Genomic DNA, 21852 nt, shown 5'->3' with positions numbered 1-21852 from the left:
AATGAGGGAAGACATTTCTAATGCCCAGCTCAGTACTCCATGGCTAATATCTAAACTTTGCAGAGGGGGAGGTTTTCCAAAGGAGGAAAAAGCTATTCCTGATCTTCCACCTCATCTTCCAAAGTGCCCAGATCATTTGGTTATTCTTGCAAAACACTGCTCTTAAGCTTTTTGGCAACAGAGAATGTGCTGTCTGCACGTCCCAAGCACTCTTCAAACACACTTGCTTCTCATCTAAGTTTATGCAGACCCAGACATTGGCTCGGGAGTCCTCTTGGTTCCCTAGGATCAGATCATCCTTTCCATGGATGATTCCTCTCCAGAAGCCATCCCTGGAGCTGCTGTGCTCTGACCCTGCTGTCCCCAAAAGTCAGAGGAGTCCAAAAATGCTGCATATAGCACATTTAGCTGAGTGGGAAGGAGAGATTTTTCAACACCCTCTTCCTGAAGAGCCCACTCAGTTAATCTTTCTATTTTGTTAGTAGGGCTGTATGAAAATCTTTTTTAAGATTTTTAAAGATCTTTTAAGATCTTAAAGATTTTTTAAGATCTTTTTTAAGGGAGTTCACTCTGTATAGGCACTGTTGTTTTATTTAAGTTATAGCTAATGTCCAATCAGGACATGGGTGCATGAAAACTTCCTTTCCACGCCTGCTGCTCCTAATAGGGAGTGTTCATGTTGCCAGACTCTCAGCCCTTACTCCACAAATCTGAGAACTCTGAAGATAAACGAATGGACCTTTTGCACCTAGATGCAGTGCTGGGCAAGCTCTCAAGAACTGGATCCCCTCATTGTACTGTGTCCCCCCTCTGCACTCCCAAGCAACCACAAACCCAGAGGTAATGAAGGATTGAAGTGTTGCTGTTCTGCAAGTCCAGTCTCGTGGGTGAACACAATGCAATATTCAGTTCCAGACCCTTTGTCATCACAAACTATTTCCAAGATGGAGCATTTTATGATTAAACAAGGAAGATCTGGAAACCGATAGAGGATCCTAAATCTCCATAGAAAAAGCTGGAATAATCCTTATTGTCTCCTACTTTATTTTGTTTCTAAAATGGCTAGAACAAAGCACAAATTAATCTTCATTAATGAAAGCATACTTGCTACAAATTATTGCTCTTCATTGGTAATGTAAGCTCTTCATATCAAAGGAGAAAAAAAAATCTTCCATTTTCAAAAGTCTAACTCATTCCTCACTCCACGAAACTCAGTATGTTTACTTTTTTCTGCATTTCAATCAGATGAGTAAATAAAACTAGACTGGTAAACCTCTGTTCCTACCAGCACAATACCACTGTGTTGAATCAAGGATTTAATTTAAACATTTCTGCAGATGATTTTTGGAAGTTCTATTTAACCTTTGTTTTCAATTTTCTACCTAACTCAGTTTTTTTTGGTTTTTTTTGGGTTTTTTTTAATAGCTTAAGCAAACCCACAGGACTGAAACAACAAGCTAATCTGGGGGCTGGGATTAATCATGTCTCTTTAAATAAAATACATACGTTGAAGCACGAAAATGAGCAGATAATCACTTACACCTATACAACATATGGGGAGAGCAGGCTATGGCAACGGTTTTAAAAGAGGCATATCTTCAAAAGGGGCTTCTCAGTTTTGTGCCTGGTGCTCCCCATCCTTCACCTCCCACAACCTGGGCCAGACTCCCTGAAAGGGCCCAGACTGAGCTTTGCAAGGTTTTATATAGTAATAATCAAGGTTAAATCTTATCGTTTGGCTCCTACTTTTGGCTGTTAAGTTGTGCATTCTTGGATTTATTTCTTGCAAGCCTTTGAGTAAGAGACTTCTATGGAAAAAAAACCCACAAATAAAGGAGTACGGTGTGAGTTTTATTTCCACTCAGAAACTTGAAAGAACATATATGATTTTGTTTAATCATTAATTCAGGGCTGTGTGCCTTTAGCTGTGGCCACTTGAAACTTCCATGGCAGCCAGCAAGCTGAGGAGGGCTCGTTTTGGTCATTTGAGGATTGATTTCTGAAGGTTGCAATGCAGGACATTTTTGCTTTGTCCCCATTAATGGGATTTGAGCATGTGTTCTTGTGAATCTGGTCACAATGCCTAAAAACATCATCTCCTATGTGCTCAGAATAAATACATGTTTTTCTAGGGAATTCCATGTTTTTGACATAGTGCTTATTCTTTCATTGTGGAAGATGGGATGGGAGCAGATTTCCACAAGAGGAAGAAAACTGCAGCACAACTGCAGTGACTAATGCCAGGATTAAACTATCTCAAGGTCCCTAATTAATAGTGCCTCTTTAGCAACAAAAGGTGCTCCCATCTAAGACACTGGGCCTCCCTGTCTGAAGGAAAGAAAATTAAATTTCCAGGATGACTTTCAGGTGAGGTTCTACTGCACTAAATGACTTTTTTCCAACAAACCCAGGACTACTGCCTCACATGCTCCTCTTTGAAGGGGTCCCCAGATGTTGTGCTTTCTAAAGAGCATGCAGGTGGCCTATGGCACAACCCAAGCTATGCCCTGACTAAACCAATAACACAATAAAATGGGACAAAAAGGGAAACAAACTGGCAAAGCCCTTTGCCTCTTGCCTGCCTTCTCATGGGTCTGCAACTGCTCTTGGCAGCTACAGCAGATGTATTGCTCTTCCAAAGTAAACAAAATAAAATCTTGTTGCCACATACTACAGCATAGAAGAATGTGAGGAAGTCTGGTCTGGCCTGGGGAAACACTAACAGACTCAACCACAGTCAGGCAGCACCAGGGAGAGAAGGGATGGATGCCTGTGGGAACTTCAAAGGAAAGGTAGTATCTGTAAGGAAGAGAAAATTATGGCTTCTGGTCTCTCCTGAGAGAGATCCTCTCCCCTCCAGCCATTTGGAAAAGTCCACTGTAACTTCAGGTGCAGCAGCTGCTCGACCCCCATTGATGAACCCTCTTAATCTGCTTGTAGGACTTACCTTTTGTTAGCTGAATGACTGCTCTCCCCTCCCAATTTTCCATCAGTTTTCCATGTCATTAACTAATGAGCCCCACACAGTGCACAATGAGAGCTTGCAGCAAAGACAAGAGCTCAGATTTCACTATATATCCTCAAGAGTGCATCTGGATTACCATCAGTGTAGCTCTTCTTTTTTTCCCTTCACTATAACCACGATGATTTGAATGAGCAGTATTTAAATGGCTGCAGAACAAGCACTGCACTGCCACACAATGCAAAGGCTTCACCTGAAACCCTGTTTTGCACAGAGAATGGTGGTTAAGCATCTGGAAATGGGGATGGTTTGTTGTGCTGCAACATCTGGCATGGTATGGATGGAAACCTGGTGTGCAAGCTGCCACAGTACACACCTGACCACCTGGAAAGGAGTTGATGGATGGAAAATGGAAGAACTGTGCTGGACTATTCACATATAATGTATTTTCCATTGTCACATGAGGCTTCCTACAGGAATGTGAATATGAAGAAGATTCAGTGTAGTCTTGTCTGTGACAATCTGAGACATTTTGCCCATCCAGCATCTTCCTGGCACAATGGAAAAGCACGAAGGAGAGCCTCTGGGCTGCTCAGCTCCAGAAATCACTCAACACAACAGCAATCTCCGGTAAAACAGCCTCACAGCTGCTCTGATGAATTCCAGCTGCTAACACATCCTCATGAGGAGCCATCTGCTAGCAAGAGTGCATCAATACTGTACTGATATGCCTACAGTTTCCACCTCACAGGCTACAGGTGCAAGCAGTGCAGCAGGCCTTTGCTGTCCAAGAAGTTTATGTAGTCCCTGGCTTGAAAAATGTGCCTTCCCTGAAAGCCTGTAAAGGCTGGGGGCATCAATCTTCCAAAACAACGCCTTCCTGGGTACATTTGTTGACAGCAAATTAGTTTGGGCTCAAGAGCCTTTTTGTGCACCCTTTGCATGCCACTTTTAATCTCAGATGGGCCAGGAGTGAGATACAAGTGATATGGGCAGAGCTGCCCAGGACTAAACAACGCTCCTCTCTGCCCATCTCTGCTCATCTGTGCTTGCCAACAAGCCACACACAGATGAAAGAACAATGGCAACAGTGGACTTCAAGTACCCAGAAAAAGCCATTGTAAAAGGATGGGAAGGAAAACCCCCTCCCAGTCTGTGTCTGGGGAGGCATGGTGAGAAGCTACACACACCACCCAAGAGGTAGCTGTTTGGGCAATCTTGTCTGTGTCACTTCATACTAAAGAGATCTTTAAAGGGCAGAAGAGAACCCCATTCTGGATGAATCCTTAATCATTCTGTGTAAATATACTGAAGGAAGACATCAAACAGAACTTTTTCCTAAGGGCCTAGGTAAAAGCATGCTACTTTTGAGGACGGTACCTCTTATGAAAAGGAAGCCAATATCTTCCTGGCATCAGTGGCAGGCACAGAAACTCTTGCAGCTCTGAACAACATATCCCACATACACAGGCTCATATCTTTTCCTGGCTACATGCCCCAAAAGCAGCACTAGAGCACAAATCTTGCTGTCTCAGTGGGCACAACCCACTGAATTGGATCAGTACCAACCTGTCATATAGGGAGGATGCCACTGGAACAGGGTGAAGGACCCACATATGTAGTTACCCTACTTCTCTGTTGAAATGCTGGGCTAAGCTAGAAAAGTTAACAAGGACAAAAATAAACCAGCTCTGTACTCATTAAATCTCTTGTTGGGTAACCCCTGGGTAACCAGTGCCCCACTGCAGGAATGGCAAAATCTCCCATGCTGGCACAATAATCCAGGGACTGTTCCTGAAGGTTAGGGAAGTTTATTTTTACAACTTTGCACAGTGCCTACAAATCTATCAGCCACACAACATCTGGGTCAGGCACTGCCCTTTGAATGGTTTTTCTGTTGGTGCAGTAATTAAAGGTATCCCAGGTGACACCTGATCCCTTATCAAGTTCATTAATTTAAGTGGAGTTATTTGGCTCTCTATTTTCTATACTTCACAATGTATTTCTAACCTTTAAAGTGACATAGGCAAGGACCAGATTGCAGGGGTGCTTATTAACAGCCTATTAAAATATTTTATGGCCTTTATTTTTATGTTGCCATAGGGAATCAAGTATTTTGCTGTTGTTAAACAGGCTCAGGATTTATGTTGCGAGAGCTTCACCACAGCCTAATACAGAGTAATGCTAGGAAATGAGCTGGGAGAACAAGCTCTCATTCAGCTCTCCATGTGCTGTAAAGCTGTCACATGCAGATGGCAGCAAGGGGCCCTCCAATGCAGGCCCTTGGTTTGGTTTGTTTTATTAAATATGAACTGATATAACAAGACACAAGGGTCTGGGACCTCTGGGTGCCTTTGTACTAACCCTGTAGATCCATGGAGGGTAGCTCAGAAAGGATCTTTGTGGTCGCCTGTGAAATAAATGTTCTGTGGCTTTTTATTCCAGAACTGCAGTAACACATCCATGTTTTGCAACTGACTTAAAGCCAATGACTGTGCAGGAAGACCACAATCTTAGCTGCAACAAGTCTATGATCCTATCTAGAAGACAACTATGATCGTACTGAAAACTTTTCTTGAGATTGCAAGCCCCTTGCTTCCCTAGGAAACCTCCCTCCAAGGTAAATTCTCCTCTCTGTTACAAATCTGCACTTCCTCCTAACTCTAGCATATCCAACACTGAGACAACACATGTCTTGAATTTAGAGACTTAATGATGGCCTGCTTAGGTATTCAGAAATTACAATCAAATCTGTTCTGAAATGCTTGGTTTGATAAACTTCCTGGGGTGAGTCTGGGGTCTTCCTGAGTTTATATTATGTTGCTCTTATTTTCTCAAGCATAAAAAGTAATTTGTAATGAAGCAACACATTTGGAAGAGTATCAGCAACATACTTAAAAGTATTTTAATTGCTTGTGTTTTCAAAATGTTTTAATGAAGTCAAATCAGGAATAGACACTCATCTGCCAAAGAACCTATAAAATATTTTACAATGATATTATAATTGATGCAACTGGTTGTACAAATTCCTGGCATTTTCAACAAAGATACTAGAGATTAGCTCAAAAAGATTATTCAGTAGGCATTTATTATTTCTGCTTTAATTATAAGGGTTTTGTTGTTTTTCTTCTTCCCAGTTTTTGATTTAAATGTCATACTGTAAGATGATTTTCTGTGGGTTACCTTAGAGAGATTGTTCTCAGTGAGTAATTCCATAGCACTAATGCATGACAAGTAGCCATATTAATAAATGTTATTAAATGTACCATGCCTTTAATGCCTCATGCAAGACCAAATGACAGACTATCTTTCTGGGATCAATCCTGGACATCCAGGAGGGATTGCTCCTCTAATTTCATTTTATAGCAGAGCGATGGCAGAAGAAATTGAGACTCCCTGCAGAGCAGACTCCCTACAACCTGGGCAAACGAGGGCTCTGAGGGTTTCTGAGCTCACTGGAGTCTCCTGCATTTGTGCAGACTCCAGTTCCCTTCCCTCCCAACCCTAGAGGGAGAAGCTGCACCTAAGAAACTAAAACTTCACCCAAAGGACCATGCCAGGTCATGGCACACCAATGGCACTGCAAGCCTTGCCTGCTGAGGAAGTTTTTTGGGGGGCCCTGACCTGGTTTAAATTAAAGCTGCATCTGCAAGAGCAGCTCAGCAGTAATAACAGCAGCCTTGCTGAGAGCTGCCTTGCAAGTGTGCAATTCAGACATCCTCTAACGAGCTCCCCTTATGCCTCTTTTCCCTTTCCTACCATGAAAGAGAGAGGAGAACCCACTTCAAGCCGTGTTGCACCATGCTCTCCTTTCCTGGTTGAGCAGTAAAGCACTGACTCCCATCAATTTCCTCCTCCTGAAGCTCATTAGATGGTTTTATTAATTAGCAGGCTCCCAATCTTATCATGCACTGCACCTGAAATCTGGCTTGTGTTTTTGAAGAGAGTAATTAAAGCCAGAGGTAGTTGAATAAACAAGCACTGACAGAGACTAATACTCTACCAATATAATGAAGCAGCTTGCTAGACAGTAAGTTGCCCAGGCTCAGATGTTAACCCAGTACAAGAGCAAAACATGCTTTGGCTGGCAAGCACATCCACCTGCTGATGTGGGCACCCCCTGGTAAATCCTCAATAACTTTGCTGAAAGCACTATCAGACTCCGGGGGAGAATTTGGGTCATGGAATCTGTCAGGGGCCAAAACAAACAGAAAACAAGTAAGGCAGCTGCCCTCAGAGCACACAGAAGTCGTAATAATCAACAATTTCAACACCTTCCCTGTAGAGACTGCAATAATTAGCTGTTAATTATTGGGCACAATTTCCTTTATGTAGACTAGAAGGTTACCTGCTTCAAGGACAGAAAATGTGGTTTTGCCTCCTTCATGCAAAATTGAACTGAAAATGCCAACAATTGCAGCCAAATCCCAGTATAGTGCTTCATCAACAGCCACTTGGTATCTTTTAGAAAGCACCCTGCAGTGCCATAGCCCAAGGTATTATCCCTGGTTAGCACTGCTGCTGGCAGAGCTGGTTCCCCTGTTTCATACCTCAGAGGAATGAGGGAATAAACAGGAAAAGACAGAAACAGGCAGAGAAAAACCACTTACTTGATATTGTCAAGACATCCAGATTCAGGTTTCAGTATGGCAGTATGATGAAACATTTTATAGAGAGCAATCCCAAGGAAGATGACATTAAGCTGTAATGGAAGGGGAAGGAAAAAAAAAAAGGATTATGTGACACAGCACAACATGATGGGGAGAAAGTCAGCTCATTCTCTGTAACAGATGGGTTACTATAGGAAATTAGCTCATGGTACAGCTTTATAGTGGCTGAATCACAGAAAATTTCTAAGCATTTTATAAAGTGACTTGGCCTGTAGATTACAGGACTGGTGATGCCACAGCCTTATCACAGCTGTGGCAATACTGATAGAAGGCTGGTTCTAACCTCAACTGTAGTGCTTCAAAGAGCATTACAGAAAATTAAAAATAATTGCTGTAAGGGCTTCTTTGTGTCTGATATGTGTACAGTCATGAAAAATCACTCCACACATCTTACTAAGCCAGTCCCATTGTAATGAAGCATAAAAGCATCTTTTTTCTGTGAATACACCTTTTAAACACATTGTAATGGGGCAGATGGGCAGGGAAATCACAACTGATGCTTAACACAATGCAAAGTTGAAAAACAAAAATAAAAAAGGGTTTGATTTGTTCTGTAAAAGATGCAATGGTGTTTCCATGCCTCAGTGGCGGCCAATTCCTGGAAGGGAGTTTCCCAAAAAGCCCAGTTTAGGATTTGAGACATAATCAAAAAGGGAAGATATCTTTTTATAAATGAATTGTTTAAGGGAAAAAAGCCCTCAATAGTTGTAGTTGGTGGCATGGCCCCCTTCCTGATGTGGAAGGCTGCTGAAATCCCTCCCAATTTGCAGGAGAAGCAGAAGAAGCAGAGACAATGTCTGCATTGAAGTGAGAGAGCCTGGTTTTCTGTGCTAGCCTAAGTCAAAACAAAGGATAGTTTATTTAAGCCATATTGTAGCGATTAAAGTATAAGAAAACTCCAGCTGTCTCTAATGTTGGGTTCTCTACCTTGTTGCTGTGTTAGCTGATATGCTGGCAATGTGCTAAACATGAAGTCACACAAGTTTCAACTTTTGCTGGTTAGGAAAAACCCTCATCAAACTTCTTTTGCAGTTTGGACTTTTCTTCATCCCCCCTCCCAATGTTCCCTTTTTTTTCTGTTTTTTTTTTTTTTTTTTTTTTTTTTTTTTTTTTGTTGTTGTTGTTGTTGTTGTTGTTGTTGTTGTTTGGTTTTTTGTTTTGTTTTGTTGTTTGTTTTTTGTTTTGTTTTGTTTGTTTCTTTTTGCATTATCAATGCAAAACTTCACTCTCGAATTCAAAAAGTGTTAGCAGTGAGTGGCATCAAAAGAGTTTGGCACTTCTAAATGTCCACTGGTAGAAACCAAACTCTGCAAGTGCCCATTCTGAAGGTCTCTGGTCCATTTTGATCAAGTATTTTGCAATGCCAAGAGCCTCTCATAATGAGGGTCTAATTGCTATGCCAGGTAGGGTCAAAGAAGAACATGCCTTCCTCAAATTAATCTGTGTAAATTAAAGAGAAAAGGGACAGCAAAAGTTTTATTTCTTGACCTGAGAGATGGAGTAGTTAATTAGGAGTTCTTACCATAATTATCAAGGTTGCCGGTCCTATAAAGCTCCAAATGAAGTAGGTGTCAAGTCGGAGCCAACATCTGTAATGAAACACAGGGGAAAGAAGGCATTCAAGGACTGCACCCAGGACATACATCAAGAGTGAGCGAGTGACAGAGAAGAATGTGAGCTGCAAAACATGCCGGTGGGAGACGGGAAATATTACATTGCTTGTTCATTTAAATGCTGAATTATGTGCCCAATTTCTGACAGCGCTATGGATGGAGTAAGATAATTACCTCTAGAGGAAGCTAGGAGAAAATGGCACAAGGCCTATTTGCTAAGGCTTTCTGCATCTGTTGGAAAAACTCCTTAAACTGTGGGTTTTTTTAAGGAAGGGGTCTGATGAACATCCACAGAGCTTCTTCTTTGCTTTATGCTCCTCTTTGCTCTCCAGCTCTGATGCAATGCAAGCTGTCTGTCAGCTGTCAAGCGAGATGACATTTCTCTAGCAAATACATCAGAGAAACTTTGCTGCAAATAGGCAGCATGAATTGGATAACAGAAGGCTGAGGTTTAATTAGGTTCAGCAACTTCCCCTTTAGAGTGTTTTATTTCCCTGAACCTCCTGAGTATTTTGTTTCCACTAATGTTTCCAGGGTTGCATATGGTCTGCGCTATCACAAGAAGTTGATTCATGGCCTAAAACTAAATTATTAATCGCTTAATTTCAACTACATTTAATACTCCCCACATTTTTAAAGCCCCTGGGAAATTACATTTCCATTCCTAGTTCATTCCAGGCGACAGGAAGATAAAATGGAAGTGACTCGTTACAAGACAGACAAATGTAAATTCCAAGAAAGTTTCACATGATGTTTAAAATAATATCTTGTTGTCTTTGTAATGCTGCAAATCACAGTTCCATTTATACACAAAGGACTGAGAAAGCATAAAGCCACTCTTATACTAAACATCCGACAGAATTTCATGATTAGGCAAGTGACAGGAGCTGTATATATGAATTTTTCATGGTGGTGAAGATAGCAATTCTCACAAATGACAGCTCTAGTGTATGTGCCTAATGTTTTTTCCATTCCAATGGACTCTGCAACAGGCAGAAAGGTCTGTGCCAGCAGCCCCATGGGAGATGATCAGCAGGAGATGCCTGATGAGAGAATAAAGCATGCCCTGAACCTCTGTGACTGGGAGAAGCCAAAATACGAATAAATTCAAATATGCAGAGAAAACTTCTCACTTCCCTTCCTGACCATATAAATTTCAGGTCTCATCAGAGTTGGGGATGTATTGATATATACACACACACTCATAAGGCTGTTTGCCACAAATTAAAATACTGTCACTTCCGTAACTGTCATTCCCAAACTGCCTCTGCAGTTGTTCATCTAGAATCTTCATGTGATAGCAGCAAAATCTTAATGTGAGAGGCAAACAGAGGCTTTCAGAACGATTGCTGGGAAATTTTGTTTCCTCCATGGCTGCTGAAGTTCAAGGTGATTTAGAGGCATCTACTGGAACAACATGAGTGACTCAAAATGACTTGAGTCTGATTCCCTATAGGAAAAGGTTTATGTGATCATGACATCTGTGTACCACCCATAATGACATCTGAAATGTCACCCAGTTGCAACTAGATTTGACAAAGGAATAGAGGTTTCAAGGATAATGAAGTCCCTGTAAAAAGTGCCCCCCCATTCCTAAACAAGGATGTCCGCATAGCAGCAGCTCACATATTTACACGGCATTTCAGACTTTATACCTACCCCATCCCCCTCAGAAAAAATGAGTATCTGGTGCTTATGCCTCAGCTGCTACATATAAATCACAGAATATGCAGCCCCATCACTTTTTTTCTACTGATAATGAGTGCTGGTGTGTGTGAGAGGACTCAGAGGGTTGTGGGGATTTTTTTTTTTTTAATGAAAATATTTTGAACTTTTTTTTTTTTTTTGACAACCCCCAGCCCCTGCTGCTCAGAAGTTGGGAACACTGTATTTTAGTCACCACCAACTTGGTTTTCCTTCAGCATAAAGAGTGACCTGGATCTTGGAAAGTCTGGGGAAGAGGAAAAACATAAACCCTCTCTTTACTTCTTGAAGCATGGTGATCACACTTCAGTCACATCTGGTGCAGCTTGTTCTGAATGCATATAAGTTGGAACATGGGGAAAATACTAGGGAAAGCTGAAATACAGAAGGAGCAAAAAGCTGTGCCAGGTTCAGCAAAAAAGAGCAAAGCAACTGGTATCTTTTCCAGACAGCAAAAACAATGAAATTTTCCAGCCCACTCCCATAAAATATTTGTCTCTTCATTTGTAGAAAACAACTGAGTGACAAGAAATGGATGCTGCTGAGAAACAGCAGAGGAACTAGGTCCTGCCATCAGGATAAATGGGGGCAAGGCATGGAGCAAAAGGAACCCTAGGAGAGATGGCTTCACCTAAGCTGGAGCAATGTTTGTGATAAAACAGAGAAGGATTTTTTTAGGCCTCTCTGCGCACTTCAAAAAATGCCATGTAATTTTTTATTTGTTTGAATCGAAAATTTGCCTTTCTATGAAATTGTGTATGATACTCAGTCTTGGGGGACAAAAAAAAATATGGGGTTTTTGGTGGTCATTAGGAAGAGGTGAAACTCTGAACCTGTTTAAGTCATACCTCATTAAAAATGCAAATTAAAACCCAAACATTAAAACACAGGCCTCCTGCCAATTGTGTTGTGGAGCTGTAAATTGCTAATCAGACAAGTACCACACTGAGCTTTTCTTGCCTTAGAAGACAAAAACCCACACACACAATGAGCTGCACAAATGAGGTCCTCCAAACAAGGAAGCAAACAGGCAACTCACTTCCCAGAGTTGCTAATCTTCGGCTGCTGAGTTACTTGTGACCCTCCACGCGTAGCTGCGCTGTGAGCACGGACTTGCCACATTACGAGTTTAGGCTGTGCTGCCATTAAGCAAATGAGCTACTTCAGGGCTCAGTGCAAGGCAAAGGATTATCAGGAAATGTGTGTATGTAGGGAATACTGCTCAAAACCCCACTGCTTTTTTTAGGAGTCACCCCAATGCGTTCAGTTCTTGTGACAAGCTCTGTGGCACTGCTCTCCTTTACTTTTTAATTTCCTCCTTTTCCACAGTGGCAACTCACAATAGTCACCCAAAGCTTTGCCCAAGTAATAAAGACTACAAAGAGTTTACTCTATTTTCTGCATGAAGAGAAATCAAATACTAAACTATCCCTGGTGCATTTAATATAACCAATAAACAATCATTAGCTGCCATTGGACCATAAAATTTGAAGAGCCCTAAACATATCATGTTGTTCATGGGAGCTCAGCCGTTTGTTTCATGTGGCTGTACAGCCTCCTTGTCAGGGTGCAGTAATGGGATATGTATGCGCCAGACATGCCTTTCGAGGGTGCAATATAAGTTCTGCTTAATGGAGTTCAGCATCCACATAGCTCATGCTTCTTCCTCCAAATACTGGCAGCAGCACTGCAAATAAAACAAGTTCAGTGGAGCCACCCAAGACAGACCACATTGTTAGATGCTATTTTCTGAGCAGCATTTACATGCATGAAACGTCGGCGCCTGGCTGATGGACTCGGAGGCTGTGTACATACACAGGGCTTTCATTTTGCTTTCTGACAGCTGGATTGCTTACCATGTATATCCTGCTTTATGGCATTCCAAAAGGGGGGAAGAAGGGGGAGAAACAAAAGAGAGATCCCTTCCCTGATGGATTTGATCACCAGTGAATGAATATACCTACAAGTTTCTAAAATATATTGAACCATTCAAAGCATAGCTGCTTTCCTCTGCAATTTGTGAGAGGCTTTGATATAAAACCCAGGGAAGTATGGAAGTATGGAATAGCTTCTTGCTGCTGATTTGGGATGGCCTGCTTCTAGCATGAGTCTCCTCAAAGGCTGCTAAAGCCATAATTGAGTTTTTACTAAATTTTAGATGCAAGTTATTTTCAAACTAACTAACTACAAATGCAAATACTATTTTCTTTGCATTTTGCAGCACTGCCTACCATGACCCTTGACATCATATCCATCGAGGAGATGGATGGATTTGGTTAACACACAGGATAAGGCAAATTATGTATCTTTAATATTTTTTTTAAATACAATCCCAATATATTTTTTTGCAGCAAAACTTGAGCTGTGGGCATTTAAGACCTAGCAGCTGAAGATATGGCCTGTAAGAAATGGTAACTTGGATGTTTATGAGAACACTGCCAGAATCTCTTTGGCAATGTGGGGAAACCACACTGTCTGCAGTGGGGCTTCCTGCTTTTCATCTTCACTTGACAGGTTACAATCAGAACAAGATGAGACACAACATTTCTGATTTATCTGGGGGGAAAGGACCAAACACAGTTGAGCTAGCCTGAATGGGATGATCTTTTAAGGGAATCACTATGCTGCTGCTTAGTCACAAAAGCACATTAATCTCCTAATATAAGGGGTTTGAACTATTCTAAAACAAACAAACAAAAAAAGTAGGAAAAGGATCAATCCCTATCCTTGAATTAATTAAGTGTACAGGAGTATCTTTATGGAGCAGCTACTCCAAAATGGCAATATGAACAATAGGACATGGGACACTTCAGAAAATCACAAGCACCAAGTGAGGAGTAAAGCAACAGAGGGAGGAACAACTGCCCGTTCCTGGCTACGCAATCTGGGCATGTGTTACAGGAGGGTTGGATTTAGAAAGGAAATGAAATCAAGAAACCCCTACACTGCGTGTTTAAGCAAATCATTCTGAGATGTATGAATGGTGGCACCAAATGCCAGGCAAAAAACAAATAACACTAACAGCTCCTTAAGTCCTGCTTAAACAAATGCAGTAAATAACGGAGAGAGGCAAGTAATATATTCCAGAGAATGTTTTACAAAACCTGGCAAAACCAAACAACTTCTTGCAACCAAATTATGTATGCCTGGCATACAGTTCACTACAAATTCTAATCAGTTCTACCCTTCTAATAACATTATACTGAAAAATACATCATCATCCATCAACCAGATGGAGCATGATAGTTCTACAAAACATATTGTATGGTTTTTATTTTCCTCCATGAGAACGTGATAAAATTGTACATTCTGGAATTAAAAATTATAAATAAATATTTTAGATTTGCAAATCTCTGTAAATATTTATTTGCAAAATATTATATATACATGTTTAATCATTAAAAATACCACTTTGTGCTGTGGTGAGGGAGACATTTTATTGGCACAGACACAGGACTGTTGCCTCTTCAATGCCAAGATAGCAAAGTGTTTGCCTTCAGTGAATTTCAGCCAAACTTTATGCCTGTACCTTCCATGCCATGGAAACATTTGGGCACAAGGTCTATTTGCAAAAGGTCTGTTTGCAAGGTCTATGGAAACAAGGTCTATTTGCAAAAGCCAAAGGGTGAACAGTGTGGAAAGTAGCCACAAAATACTACACTGCAAACCAGACAGGTTAGGACAGTGCTCCAGCAATGGCAGATGTCCTGTCCTTTCCAGACTGCTGGAATATGTTTGAGGCTCAACGTGCCCGATGTAGGGCACTGTGAAGAGCTATGTCCTCCACAGGAACATCACAGTTAAGAATATATTTGTTTAAAGGGACAAGGCAAACTGTTTTCATACCTGATTTAATAGGTGCTTATATAATAATATAGGGCAGCAAAGACGGCACAGGCTCAAGAGGGGGAGTGAATAGAAGAGCTTGTTGGGGCAGGAAGCAGGTGGCAACTGATGGAAAACCTTCTTCAAAAATGGCTGTTCTAAAATCAGCTGTTGTGTTACCTATTCTTTGCCCCCTAGGCCTGTAAAAGTCAGTCAAACTACTTTGGATAAATTGGTAGATATCCTTAAAAACTTACACCCTCCTACCCTTATCTGTGTGGGCCATTTCCTTTCCACAAAGCGTGACATTTATACAAATTCAGGTCACTGCTGTCCTACTCATGGGAGGAACACAACACAAATATCCATCTGGGATCCAAGTCTGCCTGCTGGCATGGTAATGGATCATGAGCAGTTCCACTGCTCTACAGATCTGGTTTTTCAAGAAATAAAGGTTCATATATACAAATACGGCTTCAGGCAAAAAATCTGCAGTTGAACCTAACAGAAAATCAAATGCTGCCATGGCCTGACCTGATCTATGCTAAAAAAAGAGCTTCAGAACCACCACTGGCTCATTGCTATATATGCCTTCGTATTGAGCCCTTAACTCAGTTAAAGTGAGACTGGAAAGGCAGACTGACAAGGGAAGAAAAAAAAGGTAAATAAAACCACATTGTTAATCCTACTGTAGCAAAGATGGCAAAGAGAATCAAAGGTTCAAGCTTCCCCTTGATTTCCATTTGATGGTGTTGCATGATAATCTAACTTGTGCTTCCATACCAGCTTCAGCAACATTTAAAACACTTAAGAATATTCATAATGATGAATGATAGAGCTGTTCTGATTTGCAAAGAGCCTAATGCACTCCACAGTCACCACCTATTTTGCCTGCAGGCTCTGTTAATTTGATAGAACAATTTAAAAAGAAGAGGAAGAAAGCAGTATTTTCATCCAAATAAGAAATACTCTTTGGTTAGAGAAGGAGAATCATGCAGATATAGTATCAAACTGAGACTAGGGACAGTTACCACTGCTGCTGTTATGCAATGATGTAACAAAATTTTCCTTGAATGACTTCCCTAGAAAATACCTTTGCAAATCATTTCATAGTGCAGAATTTGTCCTGCAAGAAACACAGAGATAAGGCAAAGCATGCCTCCTGGCTGAGCTCTGCCTGAACAAACCCTCTGGGCTCCTCATGTCCATTTGTTGCCCCCACTCCCATCTCTCCTGAGCAGCTCCAAGCAATGCAAAGGTCACTCACACTTTGTCCGTGCCGTAGCTCCGGTAGTCCACTGCCGCCGACACGGCCACAATCAGTGCAGGCATGCCATACCCCACCAAATAGAAATACTTCCTTCGGGAGTGCTCGCTCTCAAAAACCTCCACCAGCATGATGTAGAGCTGCACCCCCTCCAGGAACATCCAGGTGAAAGCTGCCAGGAAAAAGAAGTGCAGGAGGGCAGCAAAGACGGCACAGGCAATCTGTGTGAGGATTGAAAAGAGCAAGGGAAGGTGTTTGTACTATGATTAATTAATGCAACAGTCAGGAGTACTCTTACTTGGAGACTTAATAAAAATGAAGGTGTTCTTGTCTTCCCTCTCCAATGGAAGAACTTTTTTTCACTTGGAAAACATGTGTGAATTGTTTTAAAATAGACACATATTTGCATATATAAGTGATGCTAAAAGATACAAAGGTAGGCACATACACCATCAGGCAAATAAACACATGAAGATGTACATAGTATAGGCTCATCTTTATAACCTGCTTATTAAACATACACACACATCAACAAGCAACACACATACAGCCCCTGAAATCACAGTAGGCATCAGCATGTGTCAGTTATCAGCTGGGGGCCCAGCCCTGTGAGGACTCGTGCATGGAAAGAAGACAGTGCTGGAATGTTTCTCACTGGTCAAACATTGCAGATACACTGAGACAAGAGCCTGTGACAGAAGCAGAAAGTGCTTTGTCTCTTACCGGCTGGTCAGTCCGGTTGATGCCGATGAGGAAGAGGAGCTCTGCCACGAAGAGGCTGATACACAAGTTCTTGTGAATCGTGTTGCGGTCGCTCTGCAGCCCACGGAAGAAGCAGAAGGTGAAGATGCAGATCAGGAGGCAGACCAGTGAAAGCAGGATGCCAACCCATGTGATGAAGTCCAGGAGCAGGTCATGGACTGCATCACTGTGCTGAAGGTAAAACAAAAAAATCTCATCAGGTGCATGATGCATGACTTCTAATGCATCCTAGACACAGAGTAAGGTTGTCTGTGGCACAAGGCATCAGTACAAAAAGATTAAATGGACCTAAACTTGAATCCTGCAGCAAGAAAGCTGCAACCTGAAACACAGACTCCAAAGCATCTTGCAAGTTGCAGGTGCCTTGAACAGACTCAGACCCCAAAACCTTGCAGAAACATATGCTGTTGATGAAAATACTGAGATATCAGGCCTAGTCTTGTCTGCGGCTCAATCTTGCACAAGCATGGCAAAGGAGTGCCTGGACACACAGTATACAGAACCACTGAACAGAGTGATACGAGTGTAAAAAAGCATTTCATGCTAACAACATCATGTCCAACAATTGCAAGTCCATTACAGTCATTTGCTAACAGCAAAAAAAGACTCTCTTTAAATGTTCTGAGATGTATGAACTTGGAGGCTTTGGAAAGAAAGAGATTGCTTAAATTCTTTTTTTCTTTTACTACAGGGAAAGGAGAAAGGAAGTTTGATTTTTCTTTTTCAAACCCTGGAGTTATATTTTGGAACTCCTGGGAAGTCAGATTGATCCCGAGAACGTTACCCAGAAAAAAAGACAGACCTTTTAACACAAATTTCCTTTTAAACTGTAACAGAGCAGTGATTTTAAGACAGCCTGGAAAGTGACTGATTCCCTGTGATGAACTTTTAACATGGATGTACTTCAAAGCCATGCAAACAAAGCCAGTGCAAAAGTAGGCAACAAAGTGTGCGAGTCAGGATAGGTGAGCCTTGGCTCTGCTGACAAAACACTGCTGCATTGCTCCTGAGCTTACACTGCGTGTCTCTCATGGAAAGAGGAGGCACGTGATGAGACCCTCCTGGTGAGAGTATCCCACCATCTTCTTCCCTGTTCATGCTGTAAAACATGCGTGTAATTCCCCAAGCTTCCACCAGATGTAGTGAAATTACAGATATCATTGCTTAATAAAATGTAAACAAAACACAAGAAATAAACGGTAAGCCATGAGATGACTACTTGGGTGTAAGTCATTAGAGTCAATGAGCTGGGGAAAAGACTGGCTGGACATCTCTGGGGCCATTTCACAATGGCCCCAGAGCAGCTCGAAGCCCAACTTTGTACCTTTGTGCAAAGGTCATTGAGGGTAAAAACCTCCTGAACTGGTGGAGAAATTGGTGGAAGAGTAGGAATTGATGGGAGTATAGATGTACCTCCTTACTGGCTATCACCAGTTCACCAAGAATTTTATCAGGATCTTTCCTTGAAAACCACTGTGTGCACCATGTCCTCTCGGTCCACCAGGTGGTATTATAAATGGTAATCACATTCTCCACCATTTCTGGCATTTCAATGACTTAGGCATTATGTAGGCTAGCAAATACAATAGTGTCACACTTCAAAAAGCCAGGGCAAAGTGGAGACATTTTTCTCTCCATGGCACAAAAGCTTATGACAGACGGAGGGAAAAGGTGATTAATTTATCCATTTTCTTTGCCTGCTTGCCAATGATAAAGCCGCATCAAATGTCAGGCCTTTCCTGATAAACATTCTGCTATGTCAGCACCCACAAGAAACACCTCAAACCTTTCAGGTCTTTGGCTTCACCAGCATGAGTGATAGGCATCAAATGATAATGAAAGATGGGGAGTGATTCTCTGCTGTATCCCTTCCATGCTGGAAGTTTTGTCTCCAGGAAGACTTGGAGGTGGAGAGATGGAGGGCTCCTTTGCCCAAACCCCCTTGCATCTCTTTCCAACTATTTCCGATACCTAAGGAACTAGAGGTCACAAGTCCAACAGGGAGACAAGAAATCATTGTGTGCTTTCTGTAGCTCATGACAGAAATGCCTATTCCAGCCAGCTCATCCAGCAGCGCCCAGAAACCTGACAAGATGAAGCACATCATTTCCCTGGCAGCTGTGAGTTGCTTTATTTCAGTGTCATTCCAGATCATCCATCCCTCTTAACTCTGCGGAAAAATGTTAATGCAAACCTTGCACCTTGCAAATCATTCTTTCTTTTGTCTGAGGCTGCAGGGGAATGGCAGGAGAACATCTCCCTGAACAAACCCTCATCTGATTAGTTTGGCCTGCCAGGCTGAATGGACCAAGAGCTCTTGGGCTGGGCAACAGGAGAAGGCGGCTAATGTAGGTGGGTGCAGGGAGAAAGAAAACAGGCAGACGGTGGCCAGATGCACACACCCCACCCAAATGTGGCCAGATTCATCCATCCCAAGACAAGCTTATCATGGTGCAGGGAAAATTCTCCAAGGGCTTCTTCTCCTAAGTGAGATAAGTCTCACAGGTCCCAACTCTTGCACCTCTTATCACAATATCACAACTCTGCTGAATCTAAGACATGATGCAGGAACTGCAGATGTTTTTACTTTTGGAGAGGGATCCTACCATCTAGGTTCTTTGCCTTCTTCAGGGAAGGGCTGCTTGCCCAAGAAGCTCACCATACTTAGCAGTAAATATGCTTCACTGCTGTATCATTATTATTATTATCACTCTTACTGCTTTTCTTTTTAATATTAATCATAAAGATAATACTGATTTTATGTACATAACACTATCCCTGGAGTGCTGGGAAACAACCATAAAACAACTTCTCCATAATTACAAACTCCCTCCCCAAACTCAACAAACTCACAGAAGAACAAACGGAAAGGAATGATAACAATGAACTGGGAACAAGAGCAATTTAAAAACACCTCAGGGGGAAAAAATATGAATTTGTAGCTTTTCTAGTAAAGTCCAAGAGAAGAAGTGAGCTGAATTTTAAAGGCTGGGTACACTCCAGCCTGTTTGAGATGCCCAGTTTCAGGTGCTACTGCAGAGCCAATGGATCAGGGAAGACTTGATAAGCACTGGCATCCTTCCCATGGCAGTGCCAACTGCTCCATCAGGGCAGGCACATCCAGAACTTTTACACCAGCAACTACAACAAAAGGCAACTTGCCTTTTTCTGTAGACTGAAACTTGTAAATTACTGCAATGTTACAGCAATCAGAATAATATAGGAAAGGGAACAATAGTGGTAACCTCTCCCAGTGCCATGAGCTTTTCCTTGCTATCACCTGATTGCTGTGTGACAAACAAGGAGCAGTATAACCTGGCTTACACAGTTGGTATATGGAGTTCCAGGGTTAAATATGCTACAAGGCACACCAAGATTTTGTATGTAGGTCTCAGCCTTCAAGCCTGGTCTCTTAACCATAGAAAAATACAAGAAGAGCAAATCTTCTCTTTACCTGTCCAGCACTGTTCCAAACTCTTTGACTGATGATAAAACAGCTTTGATGTGCATGCTAACCACTGAATCACAGCATGGTGAAGGTTGGAAGGGACCAGCAGTGGGGTTGTCTGGTCTAATCTCCCTGCTCAGGTCCAGCTAGACTCTGTGCCACTGATCACGACCCTCTGGGATCTGCCATTCCCAAAGATCCCTAGGAGTATCTTTCCAGCACCATGAAAGCCCTAGGGTCTCTAAAGCATGCAACATACATCTGAGACCACCAGTGTATTGACAACAGTCACCTCTTGCTTCTAAATTATTTTCCCAAATACTTGGGCAACCCGAAGAGTCCATGAGAAATACCAGATATCAGTCCAAGAGACAATTCCTGACAGCATCAACCAAACAACTCCTTGCCCAAATGCACCATGGCTCTCGACACTGGTGCTACATGGCATAGCATGCAAGACACTGAGGTTTGTTACCACTAAGCTACACTCACTTCACAGAATAAGCTGACACACAGATTATTTTTAGCACAGGAGCAACTTACTAAGTAATTGAAGAAAAAAACAAAAACCAAAACACTTCAGTGACAGTGTTTCTATAGTAAGTTTGCTTTACATTTATGATTTAGTAAACATAAAGCCCAGTGAAAAGAGATGTCTCTGGCTTTGGGATAAAGACCTGGTTTTGTTCCAGTGGGGCCAGGAGCAGTAGGAGGAGAGTGCTGACAGGGATTTGTGCAGGAGGAGTTACAGGAACACTGGTCGCAAATGCAGCAGGGTGAGCAGGCAGCCCCAATATTATCCAGGCTGGGAAAATCAATGAGCAGCTCTGGCAGTGCTGTACACCACAGCTGAGCTAATAAAAACAAATCCCAGGGAATGTCAGCTTATGACAGAATGGCTCTCCCTGAGATGAACAGCCATTTCCTCCCTTATTAAAAACATCATCAGAAGAAAACAGCAGCCAAACCAAGCTGCTAGCAGCAAAGGACACATTTGCTAATCTGTCCTTCCAGGAATGGAAGAAGTAATCTTTGGGGGTGGAAGAATAAGCAAGCAGTAAATAAAAACACAATGTCATCAAACTAGCTCCAATATGACCGCTCAGTGCCTGGTGGGAGCTGGCAGAGTGCTGGGCTGGGCAGAAACCCAAGTGGGACAGGTTTGAACTTCTGTGCATTGCTGATGCTGTTTCTTTGATTTGTAGGTCTTTTGGAGCTATGCAGGGTCTCTCTGCCCTTTTTCCCCCCATCTCTGGTGGTGAGAGGATTTACTGCTATGACCTGGCTGTAATGCTTTGTTGGCTGTGTGCAAAGAGTTACTGAAGAGGCAGATGGTTTTGTAGATGTGTCAAAAGCACCAGCTGGCGTACATGGACTGGGAGGAAACCCCAAGGATTCCCAAAGTACATCCGAGCTGGCTAAAGGCATCACCTGCTGTGGCTATGAAAGTATGAGAGGCTTTAAGGGAGCTTTTCCCCTTCTGTGGCCAAGAGGACTATGACCGTTTGCTTTAGCACCCATCCTCTCCATCTTCCCCAATGATGTACCCAGGGAGGTAGGCAGCTGTGCTCCACAGTGAATACAGCACCCATGGACCTGGT

General features: G+C 42.2%; 1 protein-coding gene across 2 annotated transcripts in view; it reads right to left on the bottom strand.

Annotated features, from left to right (window-relative positions):
* Positions 1–21852, bottom strand: part of ADGRL3 (adhesion G protein-coupled receptor L3) — a 479733-nt gene that overhangs the window by 38011 nt on the left and 419870 nt on the right. For both annotated transcript variants that reach the window (XM_053940149.1, XM_053940150.1), the window contains 4 exons: positions 16765–16974; positions 16042–16262; positions 9155–9221; positions 7573–7664 (listed from right to left, as the gene is read on the bottom strand). In XM_053940149.1, coding sequence (XP_053796124.1) covers positions 7573–7664; positions 9155–9221; positions 16042–16262; positions 16765–16974 — 590 coding nt within the window. The remainder of the gene's footprint in view (positions 1–7572; positions 7665–9154; positions 9222–16041; positions 16263–16764; positions 16975–21852) is intronic.

The sequence above is a fragment of the Vidua chalybeata genome, chromosome 4, assembly GCF_026979565.1.
Source record: "Vidua chalybeata isolate OUT-0048 chromosome 4, bVidCha1 merged haplotype, whole genome shotgun sequence".
Taxonomy (NCBI): domain Eukaryota; kingdom Metazoa; phylum Chordata; class Aves; order Passeriformes; family Viduidae; genus Vidua; species Vidua chalybeata.
Note: the sequence above shows the minus strand (reverse complement) of the source record. Positions and strands in the feature narration are given on the sequence as shown.